Raw genomic sequence first — 22,007 nt, forward strand, 5'->3', positions numbered from 1 at the left:
ATCAGACAAAATATATTTAACAGAAAATAATAAAAGACTTTATTGAGGTATAATTAAATAAACATTAAAAACAAAAATACATGAAAAGTGTTCTAGAATTTTCTATATTTATCTACATAAATCAATTGTGAATAAACTGAGAAATATACTTATGATTTATGTAAAGAATATGAATAAGAAATAAAAATATAACTTTTAATTTATAACGCCTAAATAAATTTATTTATAGATTTATGGAAATGCAGAAATTAATTATAAATTTTTGGAAATCGTCTACAATAATGCAGTTAAATATTATGATCATTGTAAAAATTCAAGCGCTGTAGGGCCGCAGGCCGCCAACAAATAGAAATTAAATGGTTGCATTAAAATGCGTAGTTTATTTTTTATTGTATTTACCATAATTACGTGTTCGAGAGGAAACAAATAATAAATAATAACAAATTGTGTTATTTTATTTTTCACTAAATTAACACATGATGAATTCCTCCTGATTAACCAGTGGCTCTTTACGTTTTAATAATTAATTTTAAAAAGGAAATCAACGCAGCATGAGCAGCGTGAAATCAATAACCTAATCCATCTTATCAATATTTATATCAATGCGATTTCAATAATATCTAACCTAACCTAACCAACTTCTCCAAGTGATAGCTACTTTAAAAATCTGCTTTGAGGCGAAACTTATTTCAAATCATTCATAAATTTGCGTTACAAGTATTTCTATTATTTTTAAAAAATTTTCAGGATTTAAATTACAATAGAAGGATCTTCGACAATGGCCAGAGAAATTATACATTATAAAAATACACATGCACGTTATATTGTACACAACCCTTCAACTCCCGAGCTCCAGTTGAGATGACTGATGTACTCGAAACGTAGAGGACCAATAAAAACGTTTTTAAAATGACGACTTTCTCTGACCATCGCCTAACATCTTTAATATTATTTTTATTAATAAAAAATTTATTAATTCTAAATTAACACTTACTATCTTCGCAAAGTAAACTCGATATCTGTTGTAGCAATTATTATTACTTTTAATCCTGACATTTGAATTGAGCTATTTCTTTATTATCAACACATTTAATACAAAAATATTTTAGTAGAAATGTATCATTTATTTTGCCATAATAATGGTACTAGATAATCAAACGCTATATGTTTAAACATAATTTAGGGATGTTAATTTTTTTTTACAATGTTTTGATGTGAATAAGAATTTCGTTTGACATGTATTAGAAATAAGAGTCAGACAACCTTAATGGTATAGGCAAACATATACATATGTAATTAATCAGTTATTGAAACGATCAATATCGTAAACCATTCCTTTACTTATAAAATTGTCTCCAGGTTATTTTCATAGTGATAATGTGATCTATGTATATATTTTCTTGGACAGATACTTAAAGGCAAAGATTGGCGGAATGTAGGCCATGTGTTCAACCAGCAACAAAACGCAGCGTAAAGAAAAAAAAAGACAACAAGTGCCAGACAAGAATCGATAAGGGGATAAAATAAGGCTATCCCCGACTAGTGGCCGGGTTTATAATAACGATACGATGGATAACTTGGTTCGTTCTGTATGAAACCTCATTGAAAAGCTAGTACCCTTTTTTAGATTTCTCAAAAGAACAAATTATGAAATATGGTGCGCCTGTATGGTAAATCTAAGCCGGAGTCGTATGACATAAGTCACATTATCTTTCACTAGATTAAGTTCACTTTATCTAGACAAAACTACATTAAACTAACTCAGTTCAGTTAAAAAATTAGGCTAAAATGTTTTGTGCTTTTTGGGAGGGAAATACTGATATCTTCAAGCTTTATCCTTGTCATTAAGTTCTCGAATTGGACTGAAGATACTCAGAAAAATAAATGTCTATGTATGATGAAGTATTTTAACTTCTGCGTAGGAACTTAATATTGTACAATTTAGGAGCATTGTTCTTTCTTGAACATCCAAATTTCGGGCAAGATACAGTTCTGTGATAATTACATGTGACATAGAATAACTTCTAATTGACATAGAATAGTTTAATTTGGAAGTACAACTCGTATTCGATAAGTATTGTCTGCTTCTTTCTTATATAATATGCTCCTTAGTTATACGGGCTTTTAGACCGAATGATCCACTTAAGTGTGACTAAAAATTAATCTATTTTTATTTCTATTCGAGTGACGTATTCTTGTGACAAATTCCTTATTCAAATACCTAACTGACCAAATTTCATGCAAAAAATTAATATTTTATGACCATATTTATCTTGCTACATTTTTTCTAAATTTTAAATAGATTATTCTTAAGAAGATAGCCAAAGAAAAGATAAATATTTATTCCAATGAGAAATATTTTTAATAAAAATAAATACAGCAATATGATGGCTCTTCGGTAATTTTTAAATAACTTGTTTCGAAAGAACAGAATTGTTTTTGAAAGTAACCTAATTCTTATTTCTATTACATTTAATAGGCTATGCCAAGCAATATGGGGCAGGTTAAATTGGTAAGGTGAATATTTCATTAACTAGGTGTACATCTAATAATGTAAAATCAAGTTGGTTAGTTTTTTAAAAGAGGTTTATTTTGGTTCACGTTTAGCAGCCGTACAGATATTCTTCTGCTGATAATCAAGCAGCCACCGATTCAACTGATCCTTCAGCTACTTATTTTATTAATGTACAATTTCTTCTTATTTTTTATTTATTTATGATTAAATACAAATGATATCATTGACCTAAAGCATGTACTCCTTATTGTAGATTACGGTCAAGCGAATTTTGACAATATTAAAGGAAACAATTTGAATAAAAAAGGAAAGATATAAAGCAATATATTTAAATTAATTAATAATTTGTAATAAAAATAATTTCATTAAATACTTTTGAATCTTTCAATTATAACTGCCCTTGTTTATTATAAAATGGACAGCAAAATATTATATAATTACCATTATGTGTATTTACAAGGTAGTTTTTTGTTTTAAATAAAATCCTTCCAACAGACGATTTCTTATTTGTGATTTTGCACATCATTTATGGTTCGCTTTTGTTTGAAATATGCATGCAAAACTAGATATAGATACAAAAAAAAGAGAGAGAAAATTATGAAGGTAGGTAAGTTATTTATAACATTTGGATTCTGTTTGTAGAAGTCATTTGGGGGCGGCAAGTTTGTTGTTGTGCTTGGGCGGTGGCGAGGCTGGGGCGGGCGGTGTTCCCGGTCCGACTTCCGGTTCCACCTCCATCTGAAACGTCACGACATTAGTCCAATTGCGCACACCTAGACCTGACCAAAAACTGATGTCCAATTCCGATTCCAAATCGAAAACTCCAAAATTAATTTTTGACTTTTGTACCTTACCAAATTAATTTTCCAATTATAATCACAATTGTTTGTAGGTAAAAAAAAAAAAAAATGAAAATATTTAAGGAATGCAATAATTTGAGAGAATAAAATCTGGTAAAAAAACATATCAAGACTTTTCTTATAACAATTTTCACACTTTTGGTCTTTACTCTAAATTTCCTAGACATATTTAAATCTTACAAACTAAACAGTTCTTAACAGTAGTAAGAGTTCCCAATTTTTCGAAAATGCACTAAATCGATTTTTTTTTTTAAATATGTTCTAATAACAGATGAAACCTACACTTGTGCAAGGAGAGTGTCCAGATTGAACAAAATCTTTACAGCGTTTTTAGAAAATTCAATAATATGAAAAAACCCTGCATAATTGAAAGGACCTGTGGTAACTGTGGATATGGATAAGTTTTTCAAGTCAACGAAGTGTAGTCTCTCTGCTTTCTGGATTTACATTAAGAATAAGTACTACCTTTAAAAACTCTTTTTGGGGCTCAGGGAAACGTGAATTTCCAGTTAAGAACGATTTCGAAAGTTTGACAAGGTTTCAACAAACCTCCTTGAATCTAATAAGAGAAAGTAAACATTAATATTACTAATTACTAAGGAACGGATTTTTATGTATTTAAAAATGCCAAATATTTAATTAAAATATGCATTTATTTTCGTCAATTATGTGGAAAATATGTGATTTTCTTAAAATATTTTCTGCAATATTTATGTAAAATGGACATTTTTTTTATGAAAATGGATTTTTTTTTGGGGGGGGTCAAGTTATAATTATTTATACAAGAAAAGAACATTTTTACAATTTATAATAATTTATTAGGAACAAAACAATTTGTTTTTACAAGTTATAATGATTTATACAACAAAGAACATTTTTACTATTTATAAAAAGATGTGTTAAATTTTCAATTTTGAAAACTTCACTCTTCGAAATTGTTTGCAACCACATGAAATTTCAAATGTTGGTACGTAAAGTGACGACGATCTGGGCGTAAGATGGACTTGTAACGACTAAAAGATCGTTCAACATCTACAGATGTTATAGGCCTTGCTGAAAGAAGTTATCTCGTTGGTTGTAAAGGGTACACGATGTTCTGAGGTGACTTCTGTTCCACTGATAATATCAGAAATCTGGCAGATGGTCTCCCACCCTTTGTTCTTGCTTAGTACTTCTACCAGTTTTGATCTGATCAGATCTCCCTTACTCCCAGGTATTCCTTCCACCTTTTCGATGACTTTTTTAATGTTGGACACGTTTTCTGTCAGTCGAACATTTTGGGACTCAAGTTGGGTAATGGCTTGTGCAAGAAATACGCAATTGTCAGAAATGAATGCAAGGTCGTTCCTTAAATTAAGTTTCTCGAATAAAGACTTGGCTGTATTTATCGCTACTGCTTCGTCTTCGAGATGTGAAAGGACATTCTTGATTTTATAGTAGTTTTCATAGTAATACTGAGCTGCTTCCAGCCAAGTACCCCCTCTTGTCAATATTGGTTCTGGTGGAAAGCACAAGTCTGGATAGAGATCTTTTAGCATTTTAATGCGACTTGGTGCTTTTAAGAACACTTTTTTTAACCGAGGAGATTAAGGAATCTACGTCACTGTACAAAGATCGGACAGTTTCTGCTACTCGATGCAAGGCATGAGCAATACACGTCACATGAATTATCTTAGGATAAAATACCTGAATAGATTGCCCAGCCTTGACCATGTTGGGGGCAGCATTACTTTTTCGTTCAAAACTCCACTGGGCCATAGGATATGCATTGAGGCATCGAAGAATCGTGAAATGGTGGAATGACTGCATTTTTCGAGAACCTCACAGTTCAAAAGGAATGGCTTTGAATCCACATCAGCATCACTGTCAAGTTTTCCAAAAACTGCATTGGCAATATACCTGCCCACAACGTCAGTGGTTTCATCAATTGACACCTAAATCGGTCCATCTTTGATATGTTCTCGAATTTTGGTTAGTGTATCTTTATAGATATCTTCTAGGTAGCTTTTCCGCAGAGTGCTCTGGTCAGGCATTTTTTTCCCAATATAGGTCTCTAAGAATCCATTGAAATGAGGATTTTTAAGTTTGTGGAAAGGGATATCATCTCTAACCAAAGCCCGACACAGATCTGTACTCAGAGTAGACTTACTTGATGATGGAGATGTAAGGAAGGCTTGATAGGACGTCCTCTCTTTCTTTCTGTTTTTATGCTCTATGTGCGATCCGGTGGCAATATGTTGGGTGACTTGGGAACGTTGAGAGCAAGAAACGCGCTTGTCACAAGCTGTGCAGTACAAAATGTCTCCATCACTTCGAAAAAGTTCTGCTGGAAACTCGAGAAGATATTTAGCAACCAGTTGTTTGTTTGAGACCGATGTTCGTGGCATTTCACCCAAAAAAGAATACACTAAGTGACCGAACGAAATGAATTGGACACTTCAACGAACGAGCTGAAAGAACAGACAACTTCAAAGAACTAACAAGTGCCCGTCACTGTTTAGCAGCATTCTGTGTAAATTACAATAACCATTGTACCCACTGTGATTCACAGCCCTACAGTCTGTGGTTCACAGTTCCTGTCAACCACCTCCCAATTATGAAAATTATGAAAATATGCCCAAAATGAAAAATATGTACATATTGATTAAATATGTAGAAATATTTATTTATTTTAATCAAATATGTATAAATATGCGATAACATCCAAATATGTGGAAATATGTGAAATAAAAGTAGACTCAAACGGCTTAAGAAGTGTTAGTATGAATACTTCTAGTTGAAAAACGTCTGTAAATTGCCTAGAAAAAAATATGTAAATACATACGAATCCGTTCCCTACTAATTACATTAATATTAATTAATTAATTTAATATTAGTGATACGTGACGGAAGCTTTTTTGTTTTGTTATCATGATTGTTTGAACAAATTTGTCCCAGAAATAATAATTATAGAAATAAAGGTGAATTGTAGTATTAAAAGTAGTACATGATTAAGGAAAGTAAACAAGGTGAATATAATATTAACATATTTAATTGCATATTAGATGTGTTATATGCGTAAATTAATAATAATGAATAAAAATTATTTAAAAAGAAAAAACATTTATTTGGTATTATATTTGTTCATAAAAGGATGGATATGGATATATACCTTAGTCTCTCCGTCAGGTAAAGGGCCATTTTCGGCTTCGAATTCTGCAATAACTTTGTCTAAATTGTATCTCTTTCTGTAATTAGCATAGAACAATCTCACATGGGCTTCAGTTTTCGTTCCAATTACTTCAGCAATGGTAGCAAAATCTTTTCCATGCATTCGTATACCTGTATTTAAGAAATATCTTTATTACGTTTCATTTGAAAGACTAGATATTATGCATGAAGTATTTAATGGATGCACGATGTAGCGGTAATGTGAGGCATCCACGAGGGTTGGCTAGAAAGCCAACGTCACTATGGACCCAGAGACTCTATTGTAGCACCTTCCAGTAATGGCTCTTTAGAGTTAAATAATCCAAAGTAAGAGGACGTAAATTTTTCTTTCTCGAATAGCGAACCTGGATTCAAAATAACCCCTAACTATTGCACAAACGTGTAGAGTACCGTTTCATCTTCTACCAAACAGAACATACACAATCTCTCATCTGCCAGTCCCATGTTTATCCAATCAATAACGGCCATTTAAAAAGCTGACGATCTTTCTGTGGCTTATGATCAGCAATGGCTCCATTTAAAAGCGAGCGCCTAAATGAGTGAGACCCGCAAAGCTAAAATGCATCGCAGAACTGATTCAATTTCCTATATTGGTTTTGGAGATTATTTAATGTGTTAGATAAGAAATTTTAGAATGTTAGCTATCCGCCGCCATCCATGACATCACATTAGATGTGGATGAGTTGGATGTATAGCTCGCCTGAAAAATAGGCATACTTTACTTTTACAAATGTATATGCAGTTATTGTTTTAATACAAACCTTGTACGGCCAATAACATCTCATCATTTGTCCATCTAGCGTTGATTCGAGAATTGTTGTCAGAAGGTCTCAAATCACCTAAACCTTGTGACGTTAAACTCTTCAATACTGATAAGGTCTGTTTATTTTGCTGCACCTGAAATTATTTTATTATGTTAATGGATTCCATTGAACGATAAAGGAATGAGTTGGTGATGGAATTAGTTTCAACCGACTAAGATACAATTCTTTGGCTAATATAAACTGAAGACAGTTTCTGTAACTCAACCAACCCGCATAGCCACGCCCTGAAGAAGACAATATATTTGTCGAAACGTTGGCAAAAAGACGAGTTGTTGTTTTTATCTGACCGATTCCTCGCCAATTTTGAATTCTTAATATACTGAAGACATTTACACCTATCCAGAAGGAATACATCCTTAGCAACTTTTAGTAGAGCAACAAGTAGAACATCTATTAAAAACATACCAAATTGAAAACATTAAGATTTACCCTCTGCGTATTCGGACGACTTGCTAATTAGGATGAAAACGAGAAATTGCTAAAACACAAGTGAGCACACCATTATGAAAGTAATATTTTTGAGCAAGTTGTGAGCTTTAGTCTAGGAAAACCCGAGCGTTATGTTCGCCCGTTGCTGCATGGTTTCTGATCTCCGTTGAAGAATATTAATAACGGAAGTTGATAACTGAACAGGCATTTCTTCCTGTAAAGCTCGTTTCAGAACACTGACGGACATTTCAGCTTTGTGAAGGAGTTCACAATGCGTCCGCCTCTTGCACCACCACATTCTCTTGTCTATTTATTCAGGAATTGATATTATACAATTGTTATAAATTTTATAATTTTTAAAATTTATTATTCTACATGCACAAAAATAATCTGAGTAGTTGGGAGTAAAATCTCTAGAGAAACTACAGGTACCTCAGGTTCTTCCAATTGACCACAAAGAAGAACTAACGTGGATACATTTTCGACCGCCCAGCAATTAAAGGTGGATTCTTACTGACGCTTCGGTACTTCCTTCGAACGGGGAACTCTAGACATTATCTACCTGCGTTCCTTCCCAGCCGCAGTGTGCGCCTTACTTAAATCATTAAAAAAAAGAAAGAAAGAAAATGATTCTGCATAAAGTCCCTCGATTCTTCCAAAAATCTTTTCGCTGACAATATAGGATGAACGTTTATTCCTTGTTATAATATTTCATAATGTAGCATTGATCAGACAAACCATCAGATTGTTTATACTTTCGGCCTCACTTCATTATTATTATTGCCAATATCAAAAGGATGTTAACCGTGTATATCTTAAGTGATTCGCGAACCCCTTCCCAATCAGACAACCATCCTTATTTGACATTTCCCGAAAATATCCACCACCTGAATACATATCAGCACAGTTACAACAACACAAACCGCCCTTTACATACACCTCACAGAAAATTAAACTTCCATCATTGAACTAAATTCAGACGCAACGGAAGAGCGCATAATTTCAACAAGTACGTAACTTTTTAATTAATTTACCCGTGTACTTTCAGCGCAAATTAATCTCTTTTTTGTCACCAACCTAGTATTGAGAATCTCTGATGCCATTTATCAGCGCCAGCGTTATTCTTATTCATGCGCTTATCTAGTTCATACAGAGGGCATATAAATCAGTCATTCACAAGAATTTTGCGTAGAGCGCATGCCTTAATAAATTATGTTTAGTTGAAAACCTAAAGTTGGCAGTAAGACCCTTTATGAGCGGTTTTATGCAAGTTTTCCCTCAGGCCACACCTTTCCTGATCTGCTGTAATGCCACCACTACTTTTTTCTCCACTGGGCTTTAGCTTGTAGATTGTACATTATCTATTACCTATTACTCTGGCCGCAGAAGGTTACTGGCTACCTTTAATTTATTTTAAAAACTTATCTAACCAATTAACTTGGATGTTGAGAATACGGGCCAATTGGCCGCTAGGCGGGCTGTTCGTCAGAAATACTAATTTGATCTTATCCGAACAGTAGAACTCAATTCTAGCTCAGCTGAGCATATAGCCTCAATCTGTGTATCAAAATTGGTACAACACTTTCTAAGTCGTTGTGCTCATAAAGTAACTTTCGAACAATGAATCTCTAAATGTTTCTCTCACAATCCACTGACTTCTTTTGTTGGTGGCCGTTTAAAATTTTGTAATAAAAATAGTTCACCAACAACTATGTATAATAATACATCGCTTTAGAACAAAGAACAAGGAATATATTTATGCCATGTGGCCTACCGAAAGTTTGGCAAAACGTTGAAACTTTTCACACATACATCAGAAGTTCAATACAAAATAAACAGCTGTGTGTTAGCTTCATAAATACTACTTTGCTTATCTAATTTAATAATTAGGTAGTAGCAGCTAGTTATAAGTTTCAATTAAAATTAATGCACCAGGATCGATAGAGAGGAGAGTAGTCAGTAAACAATTGCAATATAAAATTCAATAAGCCTCAAAATGCAACAGTTTATTAATACATTATTAATGTTATACAGCCGTTTATTGTGTGAAAATACAAGTGAATGTATACAAAAAAAAAAAAGAAAATATTCACAAAAATAAAAGGATTATATATATATAAATGTGTATATATATTTAAGCTAATAAAAAGAAACAATGATAATCTTTTGAATAAATCTATTTACAAATCAGCCTTGCAATTCGTTATTTAATTGAAATAAAAGTAATTGTGAGTTATGAGAGGAACCAGCCCGCATGCGAACTCCATCTGCTGGGATCCCCTTCCTAATAGCACCTCTTACGGGTTCACTATCTCCGACTACTCAAATCGACACATTGCACTAGCTTAATCACTAATTCACTGTGTCCGTTCTACAGTATTTGCATTTCTCATTAACCCACTGAAAGGAATATAATCATTTGTAAAAAAAATTTGAAAATATTCTTACAGTTTACAACAATGATTCATCAACTTGTTGAAATGACTTCTGTCAGATCTTTAGTTAAGTTTGAATTCACTTACCCCATTTATGATCAAAGTCTTAAACAATCTCGTGGCTTAAACACTACACGATTTTCTCCAAGGATCTATGTGAAGTTAATTTATACAGAAAGTTTGGATTAAAAATGATTTATTTTTTAAAAAGCGCTTCAGGAGATTTTCCTCTGATGAATGCCGGTGAACTTTTGTAAAAATCCAAATTACCGAGCAAAAAGATTTTCTTCAAAGCTTAAATTTCTGGCAATGATTCTAATTTATTTAGAAGAAATAAAATTATTTAGCAGGGGAGAAAATCATCGCGATGAAAACGGAAGAACCTCCCTACGAATATTTAGAAATAATTAAAAATAAATTTACTGATGAGGAAGAAGTGTGTTATTACGGATTCACAACTGGTGAATTACATCGATATTCGGCAGGTAATTAAGTAACAGTCGTTATGGAGGTCCTGTTTCAAGAAAGGTTACAATTGGATAGGGGATCCATAAACTCAACCACCATATTCATAAATGAACTCTTTTAAACAACCGTTACTTCAATATTGGTAATTTAAAGGATTGGGATGTTTGATATATAACAACCCCCATTTATTATTTATTCCATAATTTATAGATAACTACGAGAAAATAAAAATGCCTATTTAAGTGAAAAAATAAACGAACAGCAAAAAAGTCACAAGCCAAATTGCAAAAGTGAAATAATCTAAATACAGCACTTTTATTGCATTAAATTAAATTCATCTCTGAAAATAAAACATTTATTGATTTGGCCTCTTTTTTGGGGGAAATATTCAATTCTTTTACCAATTAAATGTATTTAAAATTATGAATACGTGACTGACAAACATAGTTCAAATAATATATATATATATATATATAAATCCTCAATGTTTACAATCTGATTTATACAAAATCTCCTCTCTATCTATCATCTAAAGACAGTAAAAATACAATTAATTAATCTAATAAAGTGAGCAATCAATTATATATTTCTTCTTTTTTTTTCTTTTTTTTTGGTAAACATGAACATTCTATATTTAGTATCATTAATTCCAAAATGAATCGGATATACAAAAATCTATTATAATAAAACAATAAATTTTGGTGGATTATCTCCCTTATATTATGTTTCGTGAACATTATGATGTAAAAAATATACTATAGAAAATAATTTCTTATAACAAATTTTTAAATGAACAACAAACACTACACTCACACACTGAGCAATGTACAGTAGTAGTTCGTAAGTTATTGGAAAAGCCTTTTTTGTAAGATCCAAGATTTTGTCAAATCCACAAAAATTGAGAAAAATTACGGAATATTAAAGAAAAGACATCTCTGAAAAAGGTAAATACATTAGATGAAAAGAAGGGAGATGTCCAGTTCATGATGATGCTCACTAAATAATTGTTTGTTTTCTTCACTATTTCTAAAATTAATTACTTCAAACAACGGGAAGTTACAATTTCAAATTAAGACTATAAATTTTCTTAATATAAAAGAACAGATAAAGGAAACTTGACAAGGGAAGGTCTCTGTTGGAAAGGGGCACAACTAAACTTCTTCCACATGACAGGTGTTAATACAAATTACCAATGCTCAACACTCAAAACCATTTCATTATATTTTCTGTATCCAACTTAAAAGATTGTTTTACATAACAAACAATGAAATATTTCTTTAACTACAATAAAAAGCGTTACGTCATAGGTAGGGAATTACCTACTAAGTGGAGATCCCGTATGAATGGTGCAGCTACACTGACTAGTAATCCCTTACCGTTAAGTGATTCACTTAGGGTTGGGGGAAGGCTTATTATCATTCTTTTTCCAGTCTAAGATATGCGAACATCTTTCTAGACAATTGCAACTTAAAAAAAATCTGAGCTGTGGCTCGGACTGAACAGTAACAAGCTTCGCCAGCTGTCAGGCTTTCTCACGGAGTTGCAGAAGACAACGTGATGGATAACATCTGCAGATTCTTTTGTGAGATGGAAAAACTACACTACACATTTTAGCTGATTGTTATCCTTAAAAAATGAATAACAAGCCTGGGAAGTTGTCACGTGTTGGAAGGGTGCTACCTTTATCTGGCGTCAGTAAAGGGAGAAATAGATCTTGAAGGACGCAGAAGATCCCAGTGAATATACCCCAGAGAGAAGGAAAAAAAAAAAGTAAACAAACCTTACAGTTGGATATAAAAAGTTGCATAAAATGGGTGCCCGAGTTGGCCTCAGCACACCAAATTTTGTGCGACAGCATGTTGTTTCAAGACTTACCTTGTGGAAGGTTTGGCTCTGCCATCTTATCGACCAACAGTTACCTTTTCTTGAGAGTTTTACCGTAATTATACTTCTAAATTTTAAGTATTACCAGGTAAAGATTTGCTTAGTAACAAAAATAAAAGTGCTATTTGCTGAATGGATCATTTAATGGACAATTTGCATTGGGAAGACAAAACGAAATCGTTGAAGAAAAACTATAAAAACATTTCCTATTGTAACGAACCTTACCTTTAAACAAAGACCGCTATAAAAACAGAAATTTTAAATATCTTTAGGAACATGCAATTTTGTAACCGGCACGAAGAACTTTAGAAAAACCCTCATATGTTATTGAAAATAACGTTTTTATTGTACACGACTTTGAACATAACCTGTACGTCAATCAATAATTCGATCTTCAAAATTGCGATAGGCGTGGCGTATTTTTAAATATCGGTATGAAGAATTAATAAATTTTTAAAAGAATTAATTAGAAAAAATGTATCACTTTTCTGAATGAACATACTCTATACATGTGCCACTACAAGTTTTTGTAGATTTGTAAGAGATATGTAGCAAAGGGCACGTAAATTTATTGGGTCTTTACATTAACGTGCACATTAATTTCGCACCACTCATTTTATTATTAATTTTGATGGAACCTTTAAATGTTTTTAAAATAGAATATGGATATTTGTAAATTTCATCATGTGATTATATCTGTGTACCAACGGGATGACATGAATAAAAAAATAGTATAAATCTCAAGAATCTACTGACTGAAGAGGCAATGCCCAACTGATGAAATATAAATCTCTGTGAACACTCACTTCTCTAATTAAAAATCTCAAAACCTAAGAAGATTCAAATAAAAATGGTACAACTACATCTAAGTATTAAGTTACAAGGAAAACAATCGAGCTGCTTATAACGAAACATTGATATCGAAAAAAGAAATAGAAAAAAATAAAGATTATTTAAACTAACCGAAATCGACTTAGAGAAGCAGCATTTTCGGGTGACTGACTTCGATGAATACCTATAGTCAGGCCCCGTGCGATTTCTAATCGAAATAATTTGTAGTCAACACACGAGTTAAGAGAACAAATTCTAAAAACTACTTTTTTGAATTACAAGTTCAAACTATGAATTTCCGGTGGAAACCAAAAAAAGAACATTTACACGATCCTGCAGTCTAACGAGGCAAAAGAGAAAGTATCTTAATAGTGACACGTTATGGTCTAAGATTAAGAGGTCACTTGAACAAAAACAAAAAAGGCTAATTTCTTTCCTGAGACCAATAAAAATGCCATGAAATAAATTTGAGCACGGACCACGGCTTGCCTTATTTGTGCATTGGCTTATTTTTGGAAGGTTATGTCTAGGGTTTCCAAATGGCGGAGGTTTGGTTGTGCTTCTTTAACAAACGAATCGTGACCTTTATGATCTCTTCCTTACTGTGGGTTTACTACATTAAATCATAGTTCTTCTAGCTCAAGCTTGAGAATATTACTACATTATTCATATCATCCAATAATCTACTCCGTGGGCACATTTCTATGTTTTATTGAAACGCTACCTTTTCAATGAATATGCGATTGCAATCACATATTCTACAAAATGCTTAAACATGTATAAAAATTGTACTTATAAAGAAAAACGAACTCTGACGTTTTTATCTATAACACAACCGTCAATAGAAACAGCCATAATTTCGTCATATAGTTATTTGTAAATTCATGTAGTACGAAATGAAAAAAAGAAAGAAATAAAAAAAAAAATTATTTAAACTAACGTACTTGTCGTTTTAGTGAAACAATTTCTCTATCCATGGCTCGCAGCATGTGATCTCCACGTTGAGGTGTATCTGAGGAAACGATTACGAGGTCATCATGGTTGATGTACATTCCTTTTGGCGGTTTGCGTTTGCTACGGGCAAGCACACTGTTCGCATGACGATCTCTCGGCTTGGCTGGGCCCACTGTAGGTCTTATGGAGCCAGTACGCCTGTATGATCATTAAAATTCATGATCAGCAAGATAAGTATGTATGACAAACAAGTAAGTCGGCTGTATGATCTTGCCAAGATTATCAAGATTTTGCATATTTAAAATATTTAGACCAATTATTTCGCTTCTCTAGCAAAAGTAAACGTAAACACTGCTTCCAGGATCGATCAAATAAAACACTTTTAATTAGGTTAAAGACTATCTAGAATTCAAAAACCGTTTCTGGAAGAATTTTCAAACAGAAGTGACTGAATGTGTGAAATTATAACGCCAACTCTAAAATGGGTGCAACTCTTTTCCAGAAAATGTCTCAAAATCTCAAAATTTATTCTCTCAAAAAGTTCCCCACTGATTAACCGTTTGCCCTCTAAAGTAGCAATTTATTTAATGTTCCCAAATGGAGTGATTAATTGTGAAGAAGCACAAAATGATGCAAGCTTAAAACATTTTTTCCAAAAACTCCTTAAAAATAATTATGGGAATAAAATTAATAGTAAAAAAAGGAGTTGAGTAGTAGGTGAAGTATAAATTAAATCGCAATCGTATTCAAGAAAATCTCTTCAGTTTACTGATTTCAAAAGCTAATAAAGTTAAAGCTGGTAAAGCTAATCCCCGACGTAAGGTGGGATCTTCTACAATGGAAATTTTGCCAACTAGTCCAGGATATTTTATACAATGCAATAACGTCTTATAGCACACGAGTGTTGTCATTTTTAGATTCTCCGAGAGAAGGCCGGTTTACAGATTTTTTCGATCGAAAAAAATGGGTCGGTGGGATTCAATTTCCTGTCCATCAGGACCAGGAATTTTAAGGAAATTTTATGAGCCTAGCGATCCTTTGTCCGTTTAATGAATAATTCCATAACCTTTAAATTAACTGACTAATACGCTTGACAATTTTTTTCCCCCAAATCACTCGCCACAACTGAGATCTATCAATCCCACCCAGAAGAATTCCACAGAGCCCAGAGCCTACTTGACGCAATTAACGTGCAAAGCAAACCTCTTCATAACCCAAGAATATAATTGAATTGAGATTTCAGGAATTAAAAACTTAGCAGTTACTGTTCGAAATCATTAGCCAGCTATTGTTTTTTGCCCTTGGAATGTCTTCTATAAAAAGTGTATACCAGAAAATACTGGTTCAGATTATATTTTCGTTTCTAGCATGTAGTGGTTTATCCCTGTTTCTTTTTATTTACATCTATTACGAGAGCCTTTTGCTTTCTAAAAGTAAGTACATGTTAGAAAATACTGGTTACAACAGATGGCTGGTATCTGACTTGGCCTGTAACTGCTGCTGTGTGCGGAAGGAGATTATCTAATTACTACCAGTTCGACATGATGTACAAATTAATAAAATCAATCTACCTCCAGTGCGTATAACACGAATTACATAGAGAGCCCTTGGAAGTTGTCTGTGCCACGGTACATTGTACTCCACAATTTGCGCAGGACGTTTTGGAATCACCTCCTTCTTTCTGTAAACAATCAAAACATTGTTTAATCACATAATTTAAAAAAAAATGTGCAGAAAAGTTATAATGATGGCGTATAAGTGATTATATGAAAAGCATCCCTTCACCACCACAAAGAAAACAGCACTATGCTTAAATCAGATTAACTCCGCCAATTAAGAGGGTAAGATGAAAAGTTCTCAGCTCGGTCTTGAAATACTGTTCCTTACTTTTGGTTAAAGTAGTTGATTTTTCGATTTGTTTATCTTTATGCAGTCCCTTGCAGTTCAAATTTCCAAGTTTTTCAGTGAATATAACATACCGAAAGTGGCACACAAAAGAGGAGCGAAATTATTTTTCTTTCACCTCAACTGCTTTCACTTCTTTATTTAACTCAAAAACTTTTAATTGCACTAAATTTCAGATTTGTGAATAGTCTAATGTCGGAGGGTGGATGTTCCGACAATTCCTTAGTTTTCATATTTTACTTATTGCCTTGATAATTTTTTTTTTCATGTCCAAGACCTAATCCGATTTTTTTTAGTATTCGGCTTTGTTCACATTACATTTACCCTTCAAGCATGTAGCTAGTGGTTTCTTACATTATCCCTATTTTTGTTTTTGTTTTTTATTTTTCATCTATTACGGGAGCCTTTTGCTGCCAAACGTAACTGCATGTTAGTAGAATTGAGATGCAAGTTTCTACAGTGTCCAAGGGTCATATTCCATGTCGATCTATGTTAGAGAACTAGCTAAACAATCTGGTTTGCCTAATACCCCAATAACTCCAACGTCTGCACTGAAGACTAACAATTATAAAATTATGATGAAACTTCTATCTTTATGTTCAAAAATTATTATTCTTGTAAAATAGGCAGAATACGGTTTTTAGAAAAATATGACTACAAAAAAGCGATCAGTCTCTAAAGGTACATTTCAGTTTATCGGTTTATCGGATGAAAGGAGTTCTCGGATTGTAATAAGACGCAAGTAGAATTCAAGAAAAAGAAAAAAAAACCTTTCTTACAAGTTTTTTGTGGATTGCCTAATTTAACGATTCCATATGGCCCCCGCACCACATTGCGTTCAGCACTCCATGACTTTTTGCAAAGGATGCACTAAGAGCTCTTATTATCCATATGTTATTTTTTAGAATTTATAACCGAATAATTTGTAACTTTATTACATTACTTCTGTTTAAAATACTTGGTATACAGATTCGCCTGAGTTAATTACAGACATACTCTTAAATCATAAGGATATTTGTTTATATTAATACAGATAAAAGCTTTATCAATTATTTGCACAAGTTAAAAAAAAATATACTATTGGTTAAAAATGCCCACCATAACGGTTTAAATGCATGCAAAACTTGATTTACCAAAAATTAGTACACTCATTTTTGTATTATCATTAAAAAAATAACCACAATAGAAAGCAGCAGTCTTAAAAAAATGCGTTTTATAAATATTGTGCACTTAAATTTTATTTAACTCACATCTGCAATATTTTCTTGGCTCGATTGTGAGGTACTTGGAGGAGAACAACTCTTTCGTCCAGAGCGGATCCACTTCTACGCATAATTTTATTTTTGTATTTTTTGAGTCCATAAAAATAAAACTTGCTTTTTTTCTTTTAAGAAAATAAAAACCTAAACTTAGTTTATTGTTATCGCTACAATAATTTTTAAGGAATACACCTTTAGTATTTCATATTTTCCAAAAAAATATTTTAATAAAAGCTAGAAAAGAACTCAAATTCTGTTTCATTCACAAAGTTCAAGAAATGTAGAATTACAATTTTGCACCCTCTTTCTATATTGAGATCGAACAGAGGTCAGAATTAAAAAGAACAATACATAAAAATATTGCCCTCATATTTTAGAATATCAAAAACATGATTTCTTTAAAAGAGGTTAATGATGACTGATTCGGTTGTAAACTTATCTTTGATCATCCTTAATAATACTTGGAACTTATACTCCATAAATTATCAATATTATTGTTCACCATCAAATTCTGCACAATTTACTTAACAAGTCCCCGGATTTCTTCACGCCATATTCAGTCATTTCTTCGTTCAATAGTTCTAGAACCAATCTTGCCGTGACCATATTAAAATGTGTAATAAACAGGTAATCTATGCCAATTTTAATTGAATTCTAGCATAAGCCTTATAGTTGACCTGGTTTCCTGGCTTGAGTGCTTAGCAAAAGTAAGTTTTTTCAAAATTCGTATCTCAATACCAATTTAACTACCAAAAGTGAAGGCTTTAGAGGCAACAACTTACTCTACACATTTTCCTACATAACTATCGGGGTTCAAACTGCTACAATTTCTTTAAACGTCGAATTATTGATGTAAATAAAAAGTTTAGAAAAAAATCTTAGAACCCACTAGCGAGATAAACTCAGAGATGTGAAAAATTTCTCAAGGAGAAATTCCCGATTGATTATTCTGTAAAGTGTCAGTCAGTTGTGGGACCCAATCGAAATAAACAGTTTCAGCTTTTTTGTTTTAGAGATATTTTGGTAAACACACACACACACACACACACACACACACACACACACACACACACACACACACACACACACACACACACACACACACACACACAGAGAGAGAGAGAGAGAGAGACAAATTTGTTAAAACCACTTTTCACACTTATAGGATAACAAAACGGATAATTCCAACTTAATTTAATTTTGATATTTCATGATCATAGCAATACTTTCATTAATGTACCAAGCAAAAGTAAAAGATGTATTAAAAAGAAAGTTTAAATTTATTCATTTATTGTTTTTGTGGTCTTGTTTGCACATTTAACCATTATTTAAGTTGAATTAAGAGTATTATTAAATTGATACTTAAAATCTGAGAATTTATTTTAAAAAAATCTGTACATTTTACTAGACTTCTTCAATCTTGAACGTTAAAGATGGTCTAAGAAAAGTTGGAAATAGCTGAACTGTAAAGAACTGGTGGTATTGAAGTGGTTGAAAATATAAGTGCGAAGGGTTTTTTTTTATTAAAACAGATCTATTGATAAATCAGCAGCTTTGACTAGCAAATGGTTTTCATATACATAGAAGGCAATCACCTTCTTTAATCACGTCAAATACAACTTTCTTAATTAATGGAATAAATTCAGCTTAAATCAAACCCTTAACTTATTATATGACTCATTCTTAAAAGTACATACACAAAGGAAGAAGTAATTCACCAAAAGAAGTTAAAAAAAAAATAAAATAAAATAAATTAAATTAGATACCTTATCCTCTGAATCAGAGTCAGTGTTCGAACCAACTTCAGAACCGCCATCTGAAGCTGCACCACCTTCTTCAGTACTATTACCCGTTCTTGCAGATAATTTTCTGGCATGTTTATCCATCAAACTAGTACGACATCTCGTTTTTTTCCAGGAATAATAATGTTTAACCAAAGTGGCTATCGATTTGTCCGGTAACTGTTAACAGAAATGTCCATCCAAAAAATAAATACTTAACATCAATAAAACAATAACAATAAAAAAAAAATTGCAGAAAGTACCATTTGACGAATTCTATGAAAACTTTTCCCATGAAACTGAAAAGCTTGTTCAAACAATACTTTATCTTCGACTGTCCATTCATCTGGGAACGGTGTGAAATTGGGAAGGTCGTTAAGAGCATCTTGTAAAATGTGTTTATGCCAAAACAGCATTCCCAGAGCTTGTTCACCATTATAACCATACTTTTCCTTGGCAACAGAGATGTAACCATCCACTGCAATGACAAAGAAATATTTATTAGAGAAAACAAAGTTTTAGAATCATTTAACGTTGACACAATTTCTTAGTTGCTATAATTACAAATGAATTTATTGTTCTTACGTTTACTATCAGATATGTCATTGGTGGGTGACCACACGAGAAGTGCACGATCTGGACACTCATCCAATCTTCTTTCTATTAATAAGAAGATTGAATTAATAGTATTTAAATCACACTTTTTTTTTTTTTTTTTTTTTTTTTTTTAAGCTATAATCATCACATTACCTGAAACTGGAATCAGAGGTGGTATTGTAGCTTGATATTCTTTACCCACGCGAATCTTCTCACCTATAAAATTACCTATGTTACTACAATTATTGAAGTGTATATTTTAAAACCGGTTTTTCATTAACAAAGTAATTACAAGTACCAAGAATTACAGAATAAAAATCAGAGCAACCTATTAATAAAACTGTTATAGTTGTCATAATTTCAATATGAATTTAAAAAGTATTGCTTTAAAAGTGGACAGTAAACATCACAGGCCAATATGTTCAAATCATCTCATGATAAAGCTCAAGTTAAAGAACATAAAAGGGGTACTAATATACCACAATCAGTAACATAATAACTCAATAGCTCATAAATAGGAAAAATTAACAAACCTGAATCTTCATCACTACTTAGATCCGATGATTGATCATTAGGACTTGGTCCTCTAGATCGTTTACCATTTCTAATGGTATCAGCTAAAACCATGTTTGCACAGTTTAAATTAAAAAAAACAACAAATAATTAAGGTTTTGCTATTATTAGAAGGAAGCAGTAATAAACTAAAAGTTACAGAACAAGACAGGAACGATCAACCCCCGGACAGCTCTACAACTACCCTTTTCAAGCGACCGTAAATGAGTTCCAAAGTTTCAAGCCCGTCTGACTTCAATCATTCCTAATTCAAAATTTTCATTATCTGCAAACCAAATTTTTTTCATGTAAAATAGATCAATATAATTTTTCAAAGTTGTTACTTCATATTGGCCGAATTTAAAAGTAACGATAATTAAAAATATGTAGTTATTTATTTAATTTATTTTTTAAATAATGGCTCCCTCGATTTCAAAAATTAATTCATAAAAATAAATAAAAGTAAAAAAGTAATTATTATTACTTAATTTATGTAAATAAGAAGAAAAAAAAGTAAAAGGAATACTCCCAAACTGTCGAAAAGCTGGTTTGTCGAATGTTGCACATAAGTATACGGCTTTCGTGCATGACGCAATGTAGGAAGAATATGGCTTGCTTACAGGTTTCTGTAGAACTTGCTAACATTTGTTTATGTTACAATATTTTCTGTTGGCACAGTATATGCCTAGCTTATTAACAAAAAAAAGTTGAAGTGTGGAAAAGTATACGAGTAGTTTAAATTTTATAAATAAAAGTACATACATACATATTAGGTCCTCAAGGAACATTAAGAGCAAATTCATTTGCATTTTTTGTTCAATAGAAAGAATTTTAAAAACATTTATATGTAATAGTATGAAACATTGTACCCCAACTACTGATAATGGTTCATGGAACATTAAGAATTAATAAAAGGAATCGCACTAGCGGAGACTTACTCATGAGATATTCAAACAAATAGCACGAAGTAGACGTCGTGAAAATAATGTTGAGATATTTTAGTTGAAGCTATTATTTAACGATTTGAGTAAAGAGATATAATAAAAAAAATATCAAGGAAGATTAAGTAAACTTCAAAGAATACCCCTGTCCTCCCAATCAAGGTTCAAAATTTATTTGATCACATTATTTCATCTGATCAATCCTGAACTAATATGTTGATACATGTTCCTGGGTCACGAAATTTCTAGTTATGAAGTTACACATATTACAACAAATTCTTTTGAATTTCTTATAGTTTTCTTTCAAATTTATCTAAAAATTACCGAAAAGAAGAAATTTCTCCATTCAACGCAGATAGCATTTTTTTGTTTTACCTATTTTGAACAATCCATTACTTATTTACTTACGTTTTTTTTTTTAATTATATAGTTAAATTTCATAAGGTAATTAGACCTAATTATAAATAATTCTTGCAAATGGAAAAGCTAACTTTTTAAGCCAAATTGTAACCAATTAATTTTAAGTTTAACCAAAACAGTCTTTTCGAAAAGAATGGTTGCG

General features: G+C 32.1%; 1 protein-coding gene across 2 annotated transcripts; it reads right to left on the bottom strand.

The window, feature by feature from the left end:
* Window positions 1-13: 13 nt before the first annotated feature.
* LOC141451773 (REST corepressor 1-like) lies at window positions 14-20,839 on the bottom strand. 2 transcript variants are annotated; one of them, XM_074123429.1, is made up of 11 exons: window positions 20,486-20,839; window positions 20,106-20,168; window positions 19,941-20,015; window positions 19,619-19,833; window positions 19,341-19,535; window positions 17,566-17,640; window positions 15,982-16,091; window positions 14,401-14,608; window positions 7,347-7,482; window positions 6,527-6,696; window positions 14-3,253 (listed from the first exon to the last, which is right to left on the bottom strand). In XM_074123429.1, the coding sequence occupies exons 1-11, from the start codon at window positions 20,577-20,579 to the stop codon at window positions 3,161-3,163; spliced, it is 1,434 nt and encodes a 477-aa protein (XP_073979530.1). In that variant the 5' UTR covers window positions 20,580-20,839; the 3' UTR covers window positions 14-3,160. The 2 variants fall into 2 exon arrangements, with proteins under 2 accessions (XP_073979530.1, XP_073979539.1); XM_074123438.1 differs by lacking the exon at window positions 17,566-17,640 and having other exon boundaries at window positions 20,486-20,835.
* Between the last annotated feature and the right edge of the window lie 1,168 nt (window positions 20,840-22,007).

This window comes from Rhodnius prolixus, unplaced genomic scaffold, assembly GCF_049639745.1.
Source record: "Rhodnius prolixus isolate KJV_2025 unplaced genomic scaffold, Rpr scaffold_1, whole genome shotgun sequence".
In the NCBI taxonomy this organism is placed as follows: Eukaryota; Metazoa; Arthropoda; class Insecta; order Hemiptera; family Reduviidae; genus Rhodnius; species Rhodnius prolixus.

Bases quoted from the DNA above. Each gene is read 5' to 3' on its own strand.
- LOC141451773 (XM_074123429.1), bottom strand. From the start codon at position 20,579: ATGGTTTTAGCTGATACCATTAGAAATGGTAAACGATCTAGAGGACCA. The intron at 20,016-20,105 runs GTAATGTGATGA...TCTTATTAATAG, and splicing joins ACCTCTGATTCCAGTTTCAG to AAAGAAGATTGGATGAGTGT. The intron at 17,641-19,340 runs GTATCTAATTTA...AATTATGCGTAG, and splicing joins ACTCTGATTCAGAGGATAAG to AAGTGGATCCGCTCTGGACG.